Consider the following 23,547-nt stretch of genomic DNA (forward strand, 5'->3'; position numbering starts at 1 on the left):
GGTACTAACACCATACATAGGGTCAGGTACTAACACCATACATAGGGTCAGGTACTAACACCATACATAGGGTCAGGTACTAACACCATACATAGGGTCAGGTACTAACACCATACAGTAGGATTTAGCAGTCAGGCGGTGCCTTGATGGTCATTGTCTTTTGTTGGTATAATGTGGATTCATAATTTTCGTTTTTGAACTGATTTTCTAGATCCTTTAAGGAATTATAAGTCCACCGATTCATTTTTTGATGTGTACAACATGAGAACAAATTTTAATCGTTAATTACTATCATGTTAAATTTGTTTAATTAGAAGAAAAAAAACAAGTGTTTTTTCTTATTCTTGGCCTTAAGTGGATAATAGGAGGTGGAAATGTATTCTTTAAAACTGTTGTAAATATTTCATTACACTGGCGATCAAAATCTGGGAATGCATAGATAAAAAATTTAATGAAACTTATAATACAAGGTTTTTCTTTTCTCATAGCATATTCTACAGCATTAAGCAGTCTTACCTTTCTGTTCTAAAGCATATATATATAGCAATCTTACCTTTTAGCTCTAGAGAGCGGTTTTACCTTGTTGGGTAATGCAATGCTTGCAAGAGACCAATACACCAAGAAAGTGTTGTGTAGTATAGATAATAATAGCGGTGTAAATGATATTTTGATATAACGTGGAGAGATAATGGTAAAGTCTCGATTCTTACGTTACAACAGCTTTGCAATGGGAGCACCTAACACAAGCCCTGTGGTATAGACTTTTGTTGACCTCCATTTTTTCCAACGCATAGACTGTTTTTCCACATGCTGCGCACTTGTCGAGGACAGGCACAAAGCTTGGCTTCTTCTGTACAAGGGAACAAAATCACGATGATAAAAAACATCAGTCATGTAACAAAGCCAGCCATTGGTTATTGCCAATTTAGCAGCAGCCAATCAAACTTTGGCCATGCTTTGGTTCAAGTTATTTTATTAGTCATGTGACGTGTAGAATGTTCAATGAGCAGTCAGATTGGAAGTATCACTTTTTAACCTTGATGATGTTTGATTGTGGTAAGAGAAATCGGAGAGTTTAGGGTGTAGTTGTAATAGGACTCTGCACATCCCCAGATTTCTGGTATGGTACTTCCCCTTTGTACTCATTTTTCCCGGTGTAGTCCTCCTCCCCTGAGTACTCTCCCCTCCCCTGAGTACTCTCCCCTCCCTGAGTACTCTCCCCTCCCCTGAGTACTCTCCCCTCCCCTGAGTACTCTCCCCTCCCCCGAGTACTCTCCCCTACCCTGTGTATTACCCGAGTAACCGGTAAATAAATGTACTTAGTAGGAGTTGAGAAGGTTGAAATCCAATGACAACTACCATACATATGAAAAAAGATCAATAAAAGTTTTCAAGATGCAAAAAAACATGTGCCAAAAATACCAAAAAGCCATTTCAAACGACAAATCTGTATCTAAGTGACAGTGTCGCCTCATACACTATGTCAAGACACTTGATTGAACGGTTAAATACATGTGATTAAAGACTTTACCTGTCTAAAATAACTTTAGGCTTATCTTATTATTCTACTTATGATCATTTAAAAATCACAGACCTTGATATCAATCAAGAATGAATTTCAATTTGTGATACTGAAGCTGTTGCCTTTGCACAATAAACCCAGGTACAAACTAGGTCAAGATCAACAACCCACAACTATAGTAATTATGTACAAACTAGGTCAAAATCTACAACCCAAAACTGTAGTATTTATGTACAAACTAGGTCAAGATCTACAACCCAAAACTGTAGTATTTATGTACAAACTAGGACAAGATCTACAACCCAAAACTGTAGTATTTATGTACAAACTAAGTCAAGATCTACAACCCAAAACTGTAGTATTTATGTACAAACTAGGTCAAGATCTACAACCCAAAACTATAGTAATTATCATATATATTGTATGAAGTCTTAGGGGTTAATGCTATTTTACTGGACATCTACAAATGTACCAATCAAACACCATGCCATAGTCTAGTTTTTAACTTATTCATGTTTTCAAAAACTAACTTCACAGAAACTTCAATATTATTCAGCTAAGCTTATTCTTTTACCAAGAACATCAGGAATGCTGAAAACAATCCATTGCACTGCATATCGTACATAAAATTATTGTTGACATTTTAGCCATTATGTTTACTTTGATACCTTCGACAGATTTGGACATTTTAGCCATTATGTTTACTTTGATACCTTCGACAGATTTTAACATTTAGCCATTATATTTACTTTGATACCTTCGACAGATTTGGACATTTTAGCCATTATGTTTACTTTGATCCCTTCGACAGATTTTGACATTTTAGCCATTATGTTGACTTTGATACCTTCGACAGATTTGGACATTTTAGCCATTATGTTTACTTTGATCCCTTCGACAGATTTTGACATTTTAGCCATTATGTTTACTTTGATACCTTCGACAGTTTTTGACATTTTAGCCATTATGTTTATTTTGATACCTTTGACAGATTTGGACGTTTTAGCCATTATGTTTACTTCGACCGACTTTTTGTCCACAACATTTTGATTTAAGCTTTTTTTGCTGTCAAAGCCAGTTAACAGATGCAATCAATGGCGTATTAAAATTTGCCAATATAATTTCAGATATTGGAAACCATGTAGATAACATACAAGATGATATGAACATTTATAAGAGTAACCTAAGTAATATAACGATGCTTCCAATCTTTCTGCCATTGAAATCTGATTCTATAAACATGTTCTATTTATTACAGATAATTTTTATTTAGTAATAACATATTTTCTAAATCTCTAATCATCCAATGCAAACATAAAGCCACTGAATCAGACGTGTGAATACTGAAATTTTACTTGACATATATATTAATGCTTGATATTTCTTGAATGCTTTGTGAACTTTCAGTTTTCATAAAGTTTGACACCAAATTCCTTGTATTTTGATAAAAATTATTTCATCTTTTTTCAGTGGCCTTTAACAAGATTCAAAATGCATTTAATTACTTCAATATGCAAATTTTACCTGAGAAATTCAACACATGAACATTTCAATCAATCAAAGTGAATACAAACAATAAATCTTATGTATACAGCAAACAAGCAAAGTGAATACAAACAATAAATCTTATGTATACAGCAAACAAGCCAAACGTACTATAATACATAACACGCATGCATTCTTGTGTGGAAACAGGGTCAAACTTGTAACAGTGGATTAGGGAATTTGATGATGTTAGTCAAACGTGTTTCAACCAATAGAGTATTTGTAGGGAATATATAACAGATTTTTGGGCAATCAAAAATGCAATAGAGCATACATAATTATGTAATCAAACAAAGATAAGATAAAGGTCAAACTCAGCCTTGTGTTATTTTTAAGATTTCCGTTGACAATGCGGCATGTATACCTGGTTATGATGGTATATGAGCGACTTGAACAAGGCACTTTAATGATAATGTCAGAAAATATTCCAACCACAGCAGATTGAAAACCATGCATCTATTATGTAGACAGATCAACCAAATATTATCATAAGGTTGGTTAGGAATTCATCATAAGGTCGGTTAGGAATTTATGAAATGTTTCTGCTAGACACTGTATCCATTGATGCACTTGAGTAAAACCACCTAGAAGACTTTAATAAATTTAAATATTTATCGCACAACTGATGAAAGATGTAGAAGCTTAATTCACAGGTATGCAAAGTATTTCGAGAAATATTGATGCAAAAAAGATACGAAGTGAAAATATCAGATAAGCTTCATCAAAAAAGATACATGTATTTGAGGAGGTATAGATAAGATACACATATTTGAGGCGCTCTAGATAAAGATACATGTATTTGAGGAGCTATAGATAATTCTATATTTCTGTCTTACAACAGCCAGAAGTGGATCAGTCTCCTGTTCAGTAGTCTGACTATCTTGATCAGGATTCACCTGATCATCCAGATCACCATGGTTACCATCACCATGATCACAGAATGGCTGAAAATAACATTTGAACTTGACACATAAGACAAAGAAGCAAACAGCATCATACACAGGTCACTAAATATGCTGTTTATCTCTATCTTATAAAGCAATTTTAATCGATGTCCTACCTACAGCTGAACCCCTTATTCCATTATGCCATGGCATTCTAAATAGGCTTCAATGCATAAAAATGCTAGAGCATGCACAAATGACCAGATCTATATAAAACATATCAATATTCCTAAATATCAAAGTTATCAAACTGGTCTGAAATCACTTTATCTTTACAAGTAAATAGTAATTTCAAAACGGAATATGTATAATTAGTTCTCTTTACTTTCTGAGATTAACTTGTTCCAGATTTTAAAACGAAACATTATGATGTTATAATGCACATTATCAACAAGAGGTTGGATTGATGATTCTTAGACAGATAAATAATGAGATTGGATATTAAATTGAAATGCTGTGAAATGATTAGAAAAGAAATTGGGTCACTTCCAATTCAAATATGTTAAAATGGGTGATTGGATTGGAATTAAAAACTAAGAATTCACCGCAACCAATACTATGAAAATGTCAATTAATACAAGTGTATTGTCTTCATTATCAACCCTTGCATTACCATGCATTAATAGCTACAGTAATTAATTGACACATTCATATTCAATATTTTGGGAATTTCTTACAAAATTCAAAGCTTCACTAAATATAACAAAAGAGTTATCCAGGAAAGGGAGATAACTCTTTTCATATTAAACTTTGATAAAAGTAGAATATTCCCTTAGGTTAAAAACTAAAACCCCTTTGTCTACAGAGTAGAACAAAGAAGAGAAATGATAGGAAAGGAGTACACAATGATAATTTTTTTTACAAAATTATCATAGCATTTAGGAACTTACACCATTAGCACTTTCTTCTTGCTCAAACATCTTAAAATTAAAGAAAAGAAAAAAACATTTTACATTTAAAGTGAAAACCACAACATAAATGAAAAATCATGCTTCTTAATTATTCTGGGGTCTGTCACCAGCGATCACCAGTGGTCCCTGCCTTTAGCCCTCTGCTGTGACAGCCCTAATCCTGTGCATGCAGGGAGATAACTCTATTTCATAGTGCTTCACCAGTGATCAGCTCGGCTAGCTGCCCTGCACCTTAGAAACAGGGATTCAAATATTCACACTATAGGCACGAAGAACCTATTTCTGAATAGGAATAGTTAAGGGTATAGCTGAAAGTGGGATGGGCTCGTTTATGAATCTTGAGCTTATGACTGTAGCTCTTTTGATTGGACTAACCATGATACTTAAGTGTATATTCAACAACAAAAACTTGAATTTTGTATTATATCTTGTTCTATTCACAAGCAAATAAAACAATAATATAAGGTGTATTAACTCAGAAAAGTTGTATTTTATTACTGTTTCCTTGTATATAGATAACTTAACTCTAAGCATAGCCAGCCAATTAACAGCTATGATGAACTAGTGGTATCAGAAATGACAGTAGAACAGCTGATGGAACCTTCAACAACTACTTGTATCTATTGAAAGACACACCCAGACATGTCTCCCATAGGAACACCTTTAATACAACACTAGGAAACATAAATGACATTCAGGAAATTACACTCTGGAGATTTCACTTAGCAACATGCATTCACCTATCTGGAGACGACCTTGAAGAACAGCTGACCCAGAAGTGCTGCTGAGTATTGATTATTTTATGGAGCATGTAAAATTCCTGTAAACATGTTTAGGGTTATAGATCGGTAAATGTGTGCATCACTTGGAATAGCGAGAAGACAAAAGGTCACATGAATAAATGAAGGGAGAAGTAAAGCTGTGTATCTCCTCTATACAGGAGTTATAATACAGGGTAGCGGGCACACAAGATGTATTGATGTCTGTATATAAACACAATTGTAACAGATTACACATACCAATCTAGCTCCTATATGCCTTGGGTATGCTTATGGCAAATGTTGTTTATTTACTAGGTTTTGACAACTGAGTTTGTCACATCTAGACAGAAGGTACGAACAGTGTGACAGCTGACCAAATCTCATACCATACTAAAGTACCACATCTGATCATCCGACACAGAACCAGGTACTAAAGTACCACATCTGACCACTCCTCACAGAACCAGGTACGATAGTGCCACATCTGACCATCCCTCACAGAACCAGGTACTAAAGTGCCACATCTGACCATCCCTCACAGAACCAGGTACGATAGCGCCACATCTGATCATCCCTCACAGAACCAGGTACTAAAGTACCACATATGACCACCCCTCACAGAACCAGGTACGATAGCGCCACATCTGACCATCCCTTGCAGAAACAGGTACAATAGTGCCACATCTGACCATCACTCGCAGAACCATGCAGGTACTAAAGAGCCGCATTTGGCCACCCCTCACAGAACCAGGTACGATAGTGCCACATCTGACCATTCCTCGCAGAACCAGGTATGATAGTGCCACATCTGGCCACCCCTCGCAGAACCATGAAGGTACCTAAGAGCCACATCTGACCATCCCTTGCAGAACCAGGTATGATCGTGCCACAAATGACCATCTCTCAGATTCAGTACCAGGCCTGTAAATAGGACTTCAAGACCTTGCTCCTCAAACTGACCTCAGCCTACCCGGGCCTCCACAGAGTGTCCACTCGGACTTATTGACCACACAGCAGTGACAGCTGTAGGCTGAGGACAAGCTTTAACCACTTGGAAAGCACAGCTATAATTGGTCAAGCAGATGCATGATTGATAAAACCTGGTCATCATCTGCTACAGTTAGACAGGCTTAGAATTCATCGACAGATACTTAAGCACACTCATCTACAGCTAACAGGCAAAACTCCAATCCATTCAATATTCATATGAATGATGAAAAGATAGAAAACACTGGTACGGATGTACTTGGAGAATAGTAGTCTATTTAGGGCCATAGTACCAGGAATGATACGGTTTTATTCAGTTGTATGTGGTAGTAGGGGGCCATATAAGAGAACTGGTGGTCCATAGGACCATATTATGAGAATCTACCAGTTGGCTTTGTGGCTAAAATAATTGAATGAATACTTCAACTATGACCTGATAATGCGAGTCTATGAGGTCAACTTGCTCATGGTCTATAGGACTAAAGTAAATGAGAATTAATCAGGGAAATGCCAAACCTTGATCACCAGCGATAGGATCCATATACTGGCTGATTCATCCCTCCAATCAAACCCGTCCTACATAGGAATCCAGACTGATAGGATCCATATAAGGGGTGATTCATCCCTCCAATCAAACCCGTCCTACATAGGAATCCAGACTCCGGTACAAACATGACATGTTCCATTCCACTTATATCCATATAGGGAACCTGAGGAGTTGTCTGGGTTAACACTAATGGATAGTGGTAGCCTGTAACACTGGGGACAATCGTGGCACCTAGTCACATTAATGTAGAGAGAGTGCTGTCAGAACCTAGAGAATTGTAGTCAGAATCAGATTGTATCTACAGCTGCTGGGACTATATATAGTAACACAAGTCCATGGTTGGCCTTCACATTCGTGGTGACACCCTAAACAGGACTCAATTCCTACTCAAGCCACTACAGGAAGGAGAGATACATTGGGTAGGAATATCCATGTCTTTAAATTTTATTCTCTCATACATAAAATGTCTGGAGTGACTCAACTAATGGGCCAATCCTCCAATGACCCATATTCGAATAATTTGAGTACTTTATTGAAAATACACACAATATCTAATATAGTATTTCTTAAAAATGAACGGAGATTGTAACCAAACCACAAACCATAAAAGATGGATTAGATTTAAGCTTGATTGTAAACATCGTGAAAAAGTCCACAGATCAGCGAGAACATCAGTGCAAAGCGGCCATTACAAACTCAATGAAAGTCACTCCCTGTCAAAAAAGTTACTACATATTAGTCCACTAGAATCGACCACTAAGTATAACATACACTGACCACAATTTGACCGTTACATTTAAACCTTTTACTGCCTTCCCTGCAGCAAAGATTAACGAAGAATGAATTCAGAAGACCTGGTCTCAAAACTCTTTGAATAAGCAGAAACTACCCAAAGCTATCAGTGTATAAATTCTGTCTATATTAGCTGATGTACATATACTTGTTATCAGGGGAGGGTACACAAGTGAGAAAGTATGGTACCTTCAATGGTATACATGGGTGTATTTGTGGTGATAGGTATTTGTGGTCTTGGATTGATATATTCATGGGTGTATTTGAGGCGGTGGGTTCCTACAGCCAAGGAGTAGTATACATGGGTGTATTTGAGGGGATGGGTTCCTACAGCCAAGGAGTAGTATACATGGGTGTAATTGAGGGGGATGGGTTCCTACAGCCAAGGAGTAGTATACATGGGTGTATTTGAGGGGGGTGGGTTCCTACAGCCAAGGAGTAGTATACATGGGTGTATTTGAGGGGGTGGGTTCCTACAGCCAAGGAGTAGTATACATGGGTGTAATTGAGGGGGATGGGTTCCTACAGCCAAGGAGTAGTATACATGGGTGTATTTGAGGGGGATGGGTTCCTACAGCCAAGGAGTAGTATACATGGGTGTATTTGAGGGGGATGGGTTCCTACAGCCAAGGAGTAGTATACATGGGTGTATTTGAGGGGGATGGGTTCCTACAGCCAAGGAGTAGTATACATCGGTGTATTTGAGGGGATGGGTTCCTACAGCCAACGAGTAGTATACATGGGTCTATTTGAGGGGGATGGGTTCCTACAGCCAAGGAGTAGTATACATGGGTGTATTTGAGGGGGATGGGTTCCTACAGTCAAGGAGTAGTATACCCCATGTATACCCCTAAAGTCACATTTCAACTGACAAGTCCAATTTAAAAATGTAAGGGTGAATGAGTTAATCATCCGACAGTAAATGTGACAGGTCAGTAGATGGCTAGCTGTGTGGGGGGCAAGGGTGATATAACCCCGTTTACAATCAGACCCTCTCTAGCTAATAACCCGTTTACAATCAGCCCCTCTCTAACTAATAACCCGTTTACAATCAGCCCCTCTCTAGCTAATAAACTGTTTACAATCAGCCCCTCTCTAGCTAATAAACGGTTTACAATCAGCGCCTCTCTAGCTAATAAACGGTTTACAATCAGCCCCTCTCTAGCTAATAAACGGTTTACAATCAGCCCCTCTCTAGCTAATAACCTGTTAACAATCAGCCCCTCTCTAGCTAATAACCTGTTAACAATCAGCCCCTCTCTAGCTAATAACCCGTTTACAATCAGCCCCTCTCTAGCTAATAACCCGTTTACAATCAGCCCCTCTCTAGCTAATAAACCAGTGACCAATCAGCCCCTCTCTAGCTAATAAACAGTTTACAATCAGCCCCTCTCTAGCTAATAAACAGTTTACAATCAGCCCCTCTCTAGCTAATAAACAGTTTACAATCAGCCCCTCTCTAGCTAATAAACTGTTTACAATCAGCCCCTCTCTAGCTAATAAACTGTTTACAATCAGCCCCTCTCTAGCTAATAAACCAGTGACCAATCTGCCCCTCTCTAGCTTATAAACCAGTGACCAATCTGCCCCTCTCTAGCTAATAAACCAGTGACCAATCAGCCCCTCTCTAGNCCCATGTATACCCCTAAAGTCACATTTCAACTGACAAGTCCAATTTAAAAATGTAAGGGTGAATGAGTTAATCATCCGACAGTAAATGTGACAGGTCAGTAGATGGCTAGCTGTGTGGGGGGCAAGGGTGATATAACCCCGTTTACAATCAGACCCTCTCTAGCTAATAACCCGTTTACAATCAGCCCCTCTCTAACTAATAACCCGTTTACAATCAGCCCCTCTCTAGCTAATAAACTGTTTACAATCAGCCCCTCTCTAGCTAATAAACGGTTTACAATCAGCGCCTCTCTAGCTAATAAACGGTTTACAATCAGCGCCTCTCTAGCTAATAAACGGTTTACAATCAGCGCCTCTCTAGCTAATAAACGGTTTACAATCAGCGCCTCTCTAGCTAATAAACGGTTTACAATCAGCCCCTCTCTAGCTAATAACCCGTTAACAATCAGCCCCTCTCTAGATAATAACCCGTTTACAATCAGCCCCTCTCTAGCGAATAACCCGTTTACAATCAGCCCCTCTCTAACTAATAACCCGTTTACACTCAGCCCCTCTCTAGCTAATAAACTGTTTACAATCAGCCCCTCTCTAGCTAATAAACCAGTGACCAATCCGCCCCTCTCTAGCTAATAAACCAGTGACCAAAGTAAGGCTGACCTAGGAACTCAGTGGGACTTGAGTACAGCTGAATTAATCACACAACATGTGACATGTACTCCTCCAGGGAATTGAATTTAAAACGTTTTTTCTTGACTAGCTCCTGATCATGATCTACCCTTAGCTGGCAAACATGATAAATCAGGACGTTTTCAGTATTACTCATCAGCCTGCCTCTTCTACCTTGTCAGTGATACCAGTTGCCTGAGTTTTCTTAAACTTTAAGATATCTTGCTGCAGTCTGGTGATGGTGTTGCACCGTTATCTAGGTAAACTAGAGTACCAACATCCCATCTTACGTTAGTTTGGTAATGTTAAGCTTTGGTTTCCTATACCATGGTAAAAATATTTGTCTGTTTATGAGAATCACCAAGGTGTGCTGTGTATATGGCAAGCCAATCCAGGTTTTACAGTATATACATAGGCCTGCACTATACAGCTAATCAACCTTGTTACTGCTCTCTAATTATCCCAATAATGAGACCTGTTTGGCAAAATGTATCACATTCCTCGACCATATCTCCAGAAACTAGAGCAAGTGCGGTAATTTGTATTTAGTGTACAGTGTTTCAGGCCACAATGTAACAGGAACCTGTTATTTAGAAAAAAAATTGTCTAGTGTACAGGAACTTGTTATTTTTGTTTGTTTGTATATATGTTAATTACCAGTGTGGTAACCACATACATAGATGTATGGAGAGAGGCGGTCCACTGTAAACGATCAGGATTAATAATCAATTCAAATGAATAACTCCTTGGCATTAATCAATAACCATACGCTCAATATTCTATTTCTCTCATAATTCAAAATGCAAATCACACCATGTAAACAGTTATTTGGAAAGAGCTGGTTAAATTCCTGTCTTTATTTCGATGTGACAATGACATTTGTTTTTTAGTATAACTTTTTAAATTTAAAAGCAACAAAATAATTCAAAAATTGAGTAAAGAATAATGTATGAAACCATCCAAATTTAATCACGTCAATACTGTAGGTTAATCAAACCTACACAGGACATCAGACAGATTAGGTAAAATGATATTCATAGCATTTCACTTGATAGGCCATGTAATTGACCTGTAATTAATTCAGTTTTACATTAAGCAAGCATTGCTAAAGGAATTTCCACTCTAAATGACTCCAGAATCTCCTCAAAGATAATGAACAGCCTGAACCTAATACAACCAGAAAATGTACCCAGCAACATAATGGATCCTCTTTAATGGAAACTGGAACAAATGCACTTTGTGTTGAGATATATAAATATGCTGATAGCTTTAACCACAAAACCGATCTCTGTTCCAAGTAAAACCTATATGTAATGTCTCCATGGTGATGGGATACTAGTGTTACCATAGCGATCAAGATACCAATAGAAGCCACAGACTGGCTATGTTGGAGAGTTCAGCACATGTAAACCTATTTTCGATTTGATAGACTTAGATCAAGATAGTGTTCTCTGGTAAACAACTGTGGGGTTGTCAGCTGGGCAGGATCTGTGAGTTACTCATGTTAGTGTATTACTCATAACAAAATAGTTTATGTTTTAAACAAGTCTCCATTAGGTGGAAGACACGTGGCATAATGACTGGTATTGCTGGTACTAGATTGTGTTCCCTATAAAGCTGTTCTACAAACTGGTGTTCCCTAAAACTGTTCTATGAGATGGTGTTCCCTAAAACAGTTCTACGAGATGGTGTACTCTAAAACTGTTCTACAAAACCCTATTACTCTTCTACAAAATGGTGTACTCTGAAACTATTCTATGAGATGGTGTACTCTAAGATTGTTCTACGAGATGGTCTACCTTGAAAACATTTTGTAAATGTACTTTAGAGTAAAACTATTTCCATAATGTTTTAATGGGATTGTGTATTTATACCTAAAACTGTGCTGGTAAAGGAACAGGATCCCTCCCACAGGGGAAATAGTTCAGTAACTAGGGTATTTTAACACCTCTGTTTTGTTGTTTTATTTTGTGTCCGAGAAACCTGGGGTATAAAATACCTGTGTTACTAAGACACAGCTCCAAAAATCTGAATAAGATTGTAAAATGCAGTTTGAAATGATTTTTAATCTCAGGAAGTTGTAATTTTAGAGACACAAAGCTGTGATATTTTTGAGTAACATGTTCATTTTACCAAGGAGGTAAATGACTTTATTTGTACAGTATTAAACGAGCTATTGGTGATAATTCAAGGTCATTGTATGGTTAACAAACCTATGTTAATTCAACAGTAAATCATCTAGAAATATATAAAAAAAAAACAAAAAAACACATGAAACCAAGGTTCTGATCCAGAGTGTACACCTCGGAAGATCCACACGAGATCAACACATATTTCGTCTGTTGAGATAGGACACACCTCCATGCACTAAACACACATGCCGATACCACTGGCCTGTGTCAGCTGCCATGCACCAGATAGGCCTCCCCCTCCCTATACTTGTAGCCTTATACAGACACCATCTCAGTAGAATCACTGAAACTCCCACAGGATTTAGACACAAAGTCTTCAGCTTTTTAGTGTAGTTTTGGTGGCAATAAATTGATATTTTTTTCTTCTGCAAAAGTCACCTCTGCCTTGGGGAAGATTTGTTACCAACAGAATACTGAAGGTAACTGTATTACACTCCCAGTCAAAAATCATTTTATTTTAACATGCGAAGTGATCTTATCTAGTGATCAGTTACACAGCTCGGTTCCTGGAGATAACCTGATATACTCCGTCCTATAGAGTTAGTGTTCTAAACTTCATCTATTTTTTTCAAAAAAATGGTGTTTAGTGTTGTAAAGTTAGGTGTATCTGGTAAGGTGGAAATCGTGTAAAGCTACTTATGTGAATGATGAGTGAGTTGATGTGCAGTACAATCACAGGTTTACCTGTGTATACCTGAGTGAGTATAGGTAAAACAATCTATTGGTGGAATGATAGTCAATAATGGGCAGTTAAATCTAGTGACAACAGCCAATCATGGGCAGTTAAATCTACAGTGACAATAGCCAATCATGGGCAGTTAAATCTACAGTGACAATAGCCAATCATGGGCAGATAACTCCATAGTAACGTGAGAAGAAGTCGGGTTGATTTAATATAGGGGAAACATTGAATAAAACAGTTCAGTACACTGAAAACTTCAATATGTTCAAGGGTCAAAACAGTTCTAATGCAGAATATGAACTTGAAAGTGGGAAATACATGAGACACTTCTGTTCAAATCTACAACCTCAGTGAATGAAAGAGCATCCTTCCTGTGTGTTCTGATCCCGAACCTTAATGGGTTTAACATTTTATCTTCAAAAAGTCTGTGTAAATACAACTATTGTCTTAATTGAACAACTATTAAAATGCAAAATTCCAATTATATTTCTGCATTGCAAAACACTTCATAGACAAGTATTACATCTTCAAACACTTAAGTGAGCCAGATTATTTTCCGTAATTAAAAACAAGGCAACAAAACCCAAATCAAAGACAAATCTACCTGGCTTTAAACTCTAGAAAGAGTTCCAACAAACTTGATTATTTTTTACTGTCCCAAGAAATCTCACCCCAAGGAATGCAAGTTGCCATGGAAATACTGTGTGCCAGTATTTAGCATATGAACAGGTTTGAATTTTCCTCTTTGGGGTACATTTGGTTTGACGCTGTACACTTATTCTTTCATATTTCAAGCTTTGGCAAGGGTTCAAGTAATATATAGAAGCATCTAACAGTTTGTACAATATTATTACAGGCATCATTATGTAATGAATGAAATCAAGCAATTATTAACAACTAAGCACCTTAACATATTTTTCTTTCAGGAAATATAACCAGGTAAATTGTGAGGAATCTGAATAGAAAGAGCAAAGAGAAGTGTGTATCAGATACAGTACAGGAAATATAACCAGGTAAATTGTGTGTGGAAATCTGAATAGAAAGGGCAAATAGAAGTGTGTATCAGATACAATACAGGAAATAGCAAATCATTTTTCAGTTTACAATATATATTCTAGGCATATGGTGTAAATCAGGTAAGGAAATGGAGTAGCAGGGGACTTAACCCTAAAATGTAGGACCACATTCCTACTGTAATCAGGGGACTTAACCCTAAAATGTAGGACCACATTCCTACTGTAATCAGGGGACTTAACCCTAAAATATAGGACCACACTCCTACTGTAATCAGGGGACTTAACCCTAAAATGTAGGACCACACTCCTACTGTAATCAGAGGACTTAACCCTAAAATGTAGGACCACACCCCTCCAGTAATCAGGAGACTTAACCCTAAAATATAGGACCACAGGGGACTTAACTTAACCCTAAAATGTAGGACCACACCCCTCCAGTAATCAGGAGACTTAACCCTAAAATATAGGACCACATTCCTACTGTAATCAGGAGACTTAACCCTAAAATATAGGACCACACTCCTACTGTAATCAGGAGACTTAACCCTAAAATGTAGGACCACACTCCTACTGTAATCAGGGGACTTTACCCTAAAATGTAGGACCACACCCCTCCAGTAATCAGGGGACTTAATTAACCCTAAAATGTAGGACCACACTCCTCCAGTAATCAGGGGACTTAAAATGTAGGACCAGACTACTCCTGTAATCAGGGGACTTAACTCTTAGTCTCCAATGTAGGACCAGACACATCTAGTAACAGGGGGTGGGCTTACAATATTGTGTGTGGTATGATAATGAGATCTGAAGAAAGTGGTGGAAACTGCCTGGTTTATTGAACATAAAGCGTACAGTATTTGTAGGAAAGAGTGCCATAAAGGAATATGTTACTGATTTTGTTTTCAAGACCCCCCTCCAACTGTTGATCCCCCATCCCAGCTGCCGTACTGTGCAGTGTTAATGGACATCCATAATGGCTACTGGTGAGGACTGAAGTGTGTTAATCAAATGTTTTTTTGACCTGAGTATAATGCATTGTTTTCCTTGCGGTATTTTTGACCTGTCTAACAGTTCAGGGAAACCATTGATTTGTACTCTATGTCTTACATGTTGAATTGTTTATGTGATTATCAGTGGAGGTGAGAATGGAACCATTAGGAGACTGTTTACCATGAATTAGTGAGGACAGCCTGGGGCTAACTCTGTACAGCTGGACTGTACTCTAGGCAGTGTTACTGGTGCCAATACATAGGCAATACACTTCAAGATAAAAAGATAAAAAAAAACTTTCAGGATAAAAAGATTTGGTTTTTTTAAATGACACAATTAAAACTCAGGTAGTTAGTTTCTAGGACTCTCCATATGAGAAAGGAGGAACAAAGGGTTACTATTGACTGACCATCATCCAGTATATATATATTGACCAATCACTTTTATTGCTACTATCACATGAATTCAATTAAGCACAATTTAAAAATTTACATTGACAGCTGTTGGGCTTCGATATGTGTAAGATAATGATGTGGGAAAGAGGAAGGAAGTAGTGACGACAGTATGTAAGTTCGCTGGACATCGAACCAGCGACCCTAGAGATTTTAGTCTGGGCTAAAGCTAAAGGGAAGTTCCCACTCGCCCAAGTTAGTAACTTTGACACTTTGTACAATGCACATCCTTTACAAGATGAACCGGTCCTGAGATAGAACAGAAAGCCTGATATATGTGTGGGGACTTTATCTATTACAGTCATCTCTGTAACAGGTGGCTGGCAGATCAGATTGGACAGCAAATCAATACAAAGTATAAGCCTCATTCCAGGTCATAATAGTCTCTGTGAGGAAATATCCAGCAATGAATAGGAGATAATGATCAAATTTACAACATTCTGTATTTTGGTTTAAATTCTGATATCGAAGATATTAAATTAGCTCCAGAACATGTCACTCAATGCAACCTGATACCAATGAAGGTTTGAGAATGTTTCCTAGATTAGAGTAATAATTAGAATTATTGAGCTTGGTAGCTGTTTTGTGTAGGGGTTTCTAACTGGGTTTACAATAAGCTGATAACACATAAGTATATGTAATGTAGCAGGCAGCCATTGCCTTTATGTCTATAACACTATTATACTAAATATCTATATACTATTCCTTGAATTTTGTGAGTAAAACTGAGATTCATGAATTATTTTATACTTTCAGAAAACGATTCAGCTTTGGGTGAACAGGATGCGTTGAAGGAATCAAATATGTATGGTGTTATAGAGAGAAAGGACAGCTGTTTTTTATCCACTGACCAACACTGTGACCTAGCTATCAAGTGAATATCAGCTCCATCGAAACCCTACCATACTTCAACTTTTTGATTGTCTGCTGTTGTGATGTAAGGAGAGTGCCATACCTAATGCATCCCATCATTTATCAAGGACCAACATTTTTTTGAGATTTATAAAGCATGGGCATTATAACATTATAATGTTAGTGTTTAGATGGTCTTATTCTCAAATACCCAGCCTTGCTCTTCAACATCAGTCAGCCTTCCTTGATCTCAAATATCAAACTAAAGTCAAGAATAATTTCCCTTATTGCTCTGTAATATGATATGTCCTTATATGGAATGTTAGTGCTTTCTTCAACCTTTCCTTGTACTTTGGTATATCTAGAGGCCACATGCATTTCACATGTTAACATGTTAATCTTGTACATGTTTGTATGATAATTCAAAATGGCTACCAGTCATATTAATCCTTGCCAGACAAACACGTAGCCCAGACAACCCCATAATGCATTACACATGCAAAATTCCAAGATGCTACATACATATCACAATCACTAAATAACCAGCTGATCAAATGTCAAAAACGCAAGTGTGGTTACTGGAACCGCATCACACGAAACCTTGCAGACAAACACATGTGATAGAAATACAATTGTAAGGGCAAACTATCACTCCAGAAAGGGTATGTTTAATCAGAACAATTATGGTATTATCTCAACCAACTTCGTTGAAGAAGGAGTAACAAGTTTTGTTGTTTTAGGTCGTCAAAACAGCACCATACTGGTGTAGTGCCCATCCTAACTGAATGGCCAAAAGGTTTGCATCACAAAAAGTGTTTTTAACTACCCATGAAGCAAGTATTCTATCCCCCAACATCAGAACGCGTGCACTGCTTCCAAAATGTTGGTTCTCACGCTTAAGTAGCCGTAGTAACGATGTTAGCACACCCTACTGTGAGCTATACTCCATCAACATTCCCCTACCCACCGACTCTTGTAATGATTGCCGACTCTATGCTGAGATCTTTGTACCTGCTGAACCAATAATTAGTGGATTTCTCTAATGCTACTGTAGATCATGCAATGCTACACAACATCGGTGAACTTTTCCATCTCGGAGAAGTCAATAATTTGTAGCAATTTGCACCCAGCCACAGAGCTGAATCAGACAGGAAAACATAACCTCATCCCTGGCTTTTTCCTGCATGAACTAGAGCTGTTTGGAAATCTTGTTCTACAAGTGTTTCTGGTATAAAGACAAGCCTCTTTCTGTGGTGTCATAGGTCATAGGGTATGTCTCTAGGGCAAAATATCTATATGTGATAGGTAATTCAGCAGTACGGTGGTTGTACTACAATTTCAAATTGTTTTGTTTTTTTAAATCAAGATGTATCATTGAAATGTTTATATAATACAATGTTGATTATTTTCACTCAGGTGATTAAAACAAGAAACTCCTAGTAGATTAATCCTACAGTGCACATCTTTCCTAGCTATATAGCAGCACAGTGGAACCAAATTTGTCCAGATACTAGTATTTTCTTTTTATCCAAAATCACGCTATCTTATTAGATGCCTGCTGCAGGCTTCATAAAAAATTGTTGCCCAAATTGAAGTCAGTTGAAAAGCTTGACTGCATGTCCACTGTGGAAGGAGACTATTGACTGCATGTCCACTGTGGAAGGGGACTATTGACTGCATGTCCACTGTGGAAGGGGACTATTGACTGAACGCTGTAAGCATAACTACACATATCTGTCTACAAACAGTCCCACTCTACCCACTAACTGGGTTTGACTGACCCCTCACCTTATACCTGGGTATTTGTTCCCTGTAATGACAGCCCTCCTCCCAGTCTGGGTATTTGATAGTTGAGATTTTCTCTATTTACTTCACAAAGGGGTGAAACATTCCATTAATCCCACCCTGGCACTCCCTTATATCCTGTCTACATTTCCCATGTATGAGTATTTCACTGTTCTATCCACCTGTCCTTGGGTTAGTACCTACCATACCATAAATCCTATTCCATTATCTCCTATCATTTCTATTCTGTGTACTTTTAAAATTGCTTAACACCCAGGGTTTTGCATGAAGTAGAACCCTGCTTCGAATACCCCCATATTCCATTACAGGACCCTTAAAATTTGAACACCTGTGTCCCAACTACCCCCTAAAATAACAGCTTAAAATATTCTAGTCTCCAAATTTTAATGATGCATATGACTTAAAGCAAAATATAAACTGAAAACTCAAATTTGAGGACCCCAAATATTAATCTACATTTTTTTTGTAGGACCCCCAATTTTCAATCAAGGGGGTTCAATGGACTCCCCAAGTCTAAATGGGATGTAACATCCTGGCTAACACCCATACATTATTACTCATCTAGTGGTTCTGATCTATTTGGACACAAGTTAGTCAATTTTTAAAATTGTTGTGTTTAACTTAGATGACTGGGCTGACACACTTTTGACAAAAGAATTCTCACTGGCATAAGTACTATAATTAGGTCGAGTCCTATCGCCCACCTCATCCTAACAATTATACCCACAATACCATTGTGACACAGGTATACAAAGGGTCTACACACACTCCTAACTAATACCCGGCATTATTTACAAGGGGAATTCACTTAGCATGTGTCATATACCCCGGACAGGTCGGTCACATTGGTCAATAAATGTAAACAAGGAGGTCAGTATACAGGGACAGCAATTCATTAAAGGAGACAGATTTTTGAAATTATTACTGATACACTCCTACCCACCCGCACATTCCAATTGACTCAGACATATGCCTAGAACCCCCAAAAAGTTGACTGATCATCTTAAAATTGAGTATGACTAGAAGTTCATGTGTATACTTGGATGTAGAACTCTTTAGCTTGTTAGGCAGACCAGAACGCCTAGCTTGAAATTTAATACATTCATATATACACATATTTTTTTTTTTTAAATCTTACAGAAATAAATTTTACAAGCGATATTTTCCGACTGACTGATCATGACATTCTACAGAACACTAAAGTACAAAATCATGACTGAGGCAACATATTACTGACGGTGAATCGTCAGTATACACATGATATATGTAATGGCCGGTTGGGAAACAGTCAATCCCCCCCCCCTACACAATACACAATACATGTGTGTATGACTCGCTAAACATCAATATTTTTCTATAGTAATGTTAAATCTCTTTCTCTCATTAAGTCCATTTTAACAAATTTAACCAGTCACATATGAATGACAGGTGTTACATTCCAGGCACACCTTGACATTTAAATCTTCACCAAACCACTACCAAGTCAGTACACCATTGTAAATGGAGTTAAATTATCCAGAAGGTTGAGTCTAATGGAAGATTTTAGTACATACTGCTACACAGTATTAACAACCATTGTTATAGTCAGAGGTTTATCTGAGCGCGGTTTAAATTACAAACAGTGCAAGACTGAAATGGTGCGTATGTGTGTGATCTAGACAATATTGATGTTGAGCTAGCCTTACACACAGCAATACTGGACTACTATCCACCAGTAAAATACACAGATAAAAGCCATTTCTGACCAGTATTGTATATCTAACTCTCAAGTTTCAAGTAGATAAGTAAACAGACATGTATCTTTAAAGCGTGGCCTACATTTACAAACATTTACAATGTTAGCGTTTGTTGCTGATTCAATTTTACGAAACTTCCCATTAGGATCCAGCTGGCTGAATTCTGTGTTATATAGACACAATGTTTGTGATTGGAAATGTAACGGATAAATGAAACACTAACCTTTGCCATTTGCATCACATCCGACCCAGTGTCGTCCATTTTGCTTGAATTGTATAATGTAATTACACAGAATTCCACAAACAGGACAAAATATGGTTTAGATTGAACTGTTGAATTGATGGCAAGAGAAAAATACAGAGCACTACTCCCTTCCTATCCAACTATACACTACAGCAGAGCCTGCTACAATCTGCCTTATACAGCTGTACTGTGTGGGGCCCAAGTGGGGGATTTATTTGGTCCATTAACCAACCAGGTCCGCTGTTTCATTGAGAACAGAGTTTTCTTTGTCATGGCACTTCCACATGCTCAATAGAATACTCGACCCCGTACCAAGTTCTGACAAAGGTCAATTAGATACTTAGACCACTAATCACATCATAAAAGCTGCATTTTCAACAGATAAGGCAACAAGTATTTTTTCATTATTACTAACTTTAGAAATTTGTCTCCCGTTGGAGGACCTCATAAAAACATTCTTGCTGTTGCACATATGTGTTTCCATGTGATTTTGACTCTTGGCGCATTGAACCCTTATCACCATTAACAGTTGTCTTCTCTCCATAGAACAAGTAGGGACAGTGATAACAAAATGATGTAATAAAACTGATACAACAAAATGTTCCCCACAGTTTCCAGTGAATAGGATGCTGGACATACAATTTATTGTAAGCTGCTTGTCAAATAATTATGTATATTACACATTCAACATATGAAATATAACTAAACTTGACGAGTAAAAGTAATTTCCATTGGACACTTGGAAAGTTACACCATATTTCCTTCCTGTACTTATGTTGTACACCAAACCTATTAACCAGAGGTTAACCCCTCCTTTACCAGTGTTCCTACATAGTCTGGATACTGATGTCCTCTGACCCAGATGTCCACTGCTTCAGTGCATCACTAGTCTATAAATGCCAGCCCCTCGAAACCTACACTAGTTAGTATTGCCTTTTATAAGTCTGCCCCACAACCGTCCATGGTACAGACAAGTTCCCTGGACATGTTCTCTTGATCCCTTGATGTCATGAGACCTAATCCATCAAAAAAAAGTATACCTTCTTTGCCATCCCTTTATTGGCCTTCCCCTCTGGGTCCCTCAATAGAACCATCTTGAATGAGGAGGGCAACCTGTACTACTGATTGTATATGTACCCCTTCCCTATCCCTAGCCAGGTCTGCCTCTCTGTCTGCGCCCTTGTATAAAAACCTCCCGGAGCTGAATGAATTGTGAACATGTCTGGTTATGTCCCCTTGCTATGCGAGTCTGTCCGCTGCGGCAGGGGGGGGGGGGGGGCTTTGCCCCTGTATGGGGGCCCCCCCTTGATGGTTCTAGGAGCCTCTGCCCCCTTGATATTTATAAACACAGGAAAGATTGTCTGTACCAATCATCAATACAGTTCAAGCCTCAAAGACCATAAAATTATAACACGCACAAGATTCCCTTCAAGTCTGGTTAGCAGGAAAATTATACAAGCAAAGTCAATGACAACTATCGTACTGTTAATTTTCTGACTAATTTGCAAAACTTAAAAAGGTTTCTTCAAACTTCAAAGTATATCAAACTTAACTATTTAACAAATTTCACCATTTTTTCTCTTTCTAAGGAAATAAAACCAAGATAACGAAAACTTCACCAGAAGTAGAAAGATAACTAGTCAGCCCTGTGTAGGATGGACCAGACCACTGCCTATTAACCCTATCTCAATTACCCCCAACAAAACTGCTAATGGGAAACCACACACCCACCTAACAGTCTGTGTCTGTTTAAAGCATCGCCCCGCTTCTAAATACTTCTACATTTCCAAAATGAAAATTTGCTCAAACTACACTTAATTTTCTCAAGAAATTCCAAGTTTCCAGTATCATCTGTGAAGTTTTAACTATAACTACAAGGATATCTAAGGTTCTATAAAACACCTAAATGGTCTTTTTCAAAACCTTTTCTAACTGGCTTCATGATAGTCATCGAGAAGAAGCTTACTGAAATACATATTAATCCTATAACAGGCTGTGTCCAGACTAATGAACCCTACCTCACTGATTTAAATCACCCAGAAGTTTAAAGCAGAATATTCTGACATCTTCTTCCTGAAATATCATCATTGAATAAATTCTTGAAACCAAATATTTTATGATTCACTAAGCGAATTTGTACTTGTCAATAGAAGCCTTTGATCAAAAGTTTTTTTCTCAGATAATTGAAATTGTTGAAACAAGCAACCTTAATATAAAGTTTATAGGCCTAATCTTCCATTAGTCATCACATGTGGCTGGTTGTACCTATAGGATGTGTATGTAAGCATCTAGCAGGGATCAAACGATCTGTCAGCTTTATATCTTCAGCAGTGTATGTGATGGGCTTATTTAGTGATGTTTGTCAAGCTGTCAATACTTGAAGGAGCCTTGTGCTGTGCTATATTTACATTTATATATAAACGCATACTCTGGCAGTCAGTCCCAGAAATATTAGAAATAGAAAAAAATGGCAACCATTTATGAGTTAATCCTCTGCTGTTTCACTCTAGATACCAGGTCAATATGGAAACCTTCCTCAACATAATTCACATCCCATAATATGTACTTATAATTTACACTGAGACACAAACTTCTAATTTCCACCTGTTGGCATAAATTCAACTGAAAAATTATAATAAATATCTGAATGTTAACTGAGTGGGATTTATCCTGTCAACACAAACTTACCCGACTAAGATTCTGACTTGAGTGATAATATGATATGCAATATATTGTGTAGCTTTTATTTTCATGTAACTTTGTGCTTGTGGCTGGAAACACCTGTGAATTTTCATCAGACAATTAATGTACAAACATTCCTAAGTTACAGTCCCAGACAAGCATTTCCATAATTTAACCTTTGAACCCTTCCTGAACATTCATGTATATACATTGACCTAGGGGGCACAGACATTTCCCAAAAATACAGCAGAAGTGACCTTGACCTGGAGTAAGTCACCTTGAATTAGGAAGTTGTTCATGGCATTGCTTTACCTAACCTTGAGTCAAGTTTCATGGATAGCAATTGGAAAGTAAAATTACTTTTTTTTTTTTATCATATTTTAAGATTAGTAAAAATAGTAACAGTGACCTCCAACTCAGCAAAAACAATTGTCTGCTGTACTATCAAACTGAACACTAGGATTACTTTTCTCATGATTAACAATTTCCTGGTAGACTGAAACTAAGTCCTGGTAGACTGAAACTAAGTCCTGGTAGACTGAACCTAAGTCCTGGTAGACTGAACCTAAGTCCTGGTAGCTATAGACT

The 23,547-nt window shown here is 37.6% G+C and overlaps 1 protein-coding gene across 9 annotated transcripts in view; it reads right to left on the reverse strand.

Annotated features, from left to right (window-relative positions):
* The window catches only part of LOC110465946 (titin-like), a 181,897-nt gene that overhangs the window by 17,731 nt on the left and 140,619 nt on the right, over positions 1-23,547 (reverse strand). For 5 of the 9 annotated variants that reach the window (XM_021522154.1, XM_021522186.1, XM_021522171.1 and 2 more), the window contains 3 exons: positions 4,902-4,931; positions 3,904-4,011; positions 711-850 (listed from right to left, as the gene is read on the reverse strand). The exons of 1 other annotated variant lie outside the window; for it this stretch is intronic. In XM_021522154.1, coding sequence (XP_021377829.1) covers positions 711-850; positions 3,904-4,011; positions 4,902-4,931 — 278 coding nt within the window. The remainder of the gene's footprint in view (positions 1-710; positions 851-3,903; positions 4,012-4,901; positions 4,932-23,547) is intronic. 3 more of the 9 variants (XM_021522178.1, XM_021522209.1, XM_021522193.1) reach the window with 3 other exon arrangements.

This window comes from Mizuhopecten yessoensis, unplaced genomic scaffold (genome assembly GCF_002113885.1).
Source record: "Mizuhopecten yessoensis strain PY_sf001 unplaced genomic scaffold, ASM211388v2 scaffold1595, whole genome shotgun sequence".
NCBI lineage: Eukaryota > Metazoa > Mollusca > Bivalvia > Pectinida > Pectinidae > Mizuhopecten > Mizuhopecten yessoensis.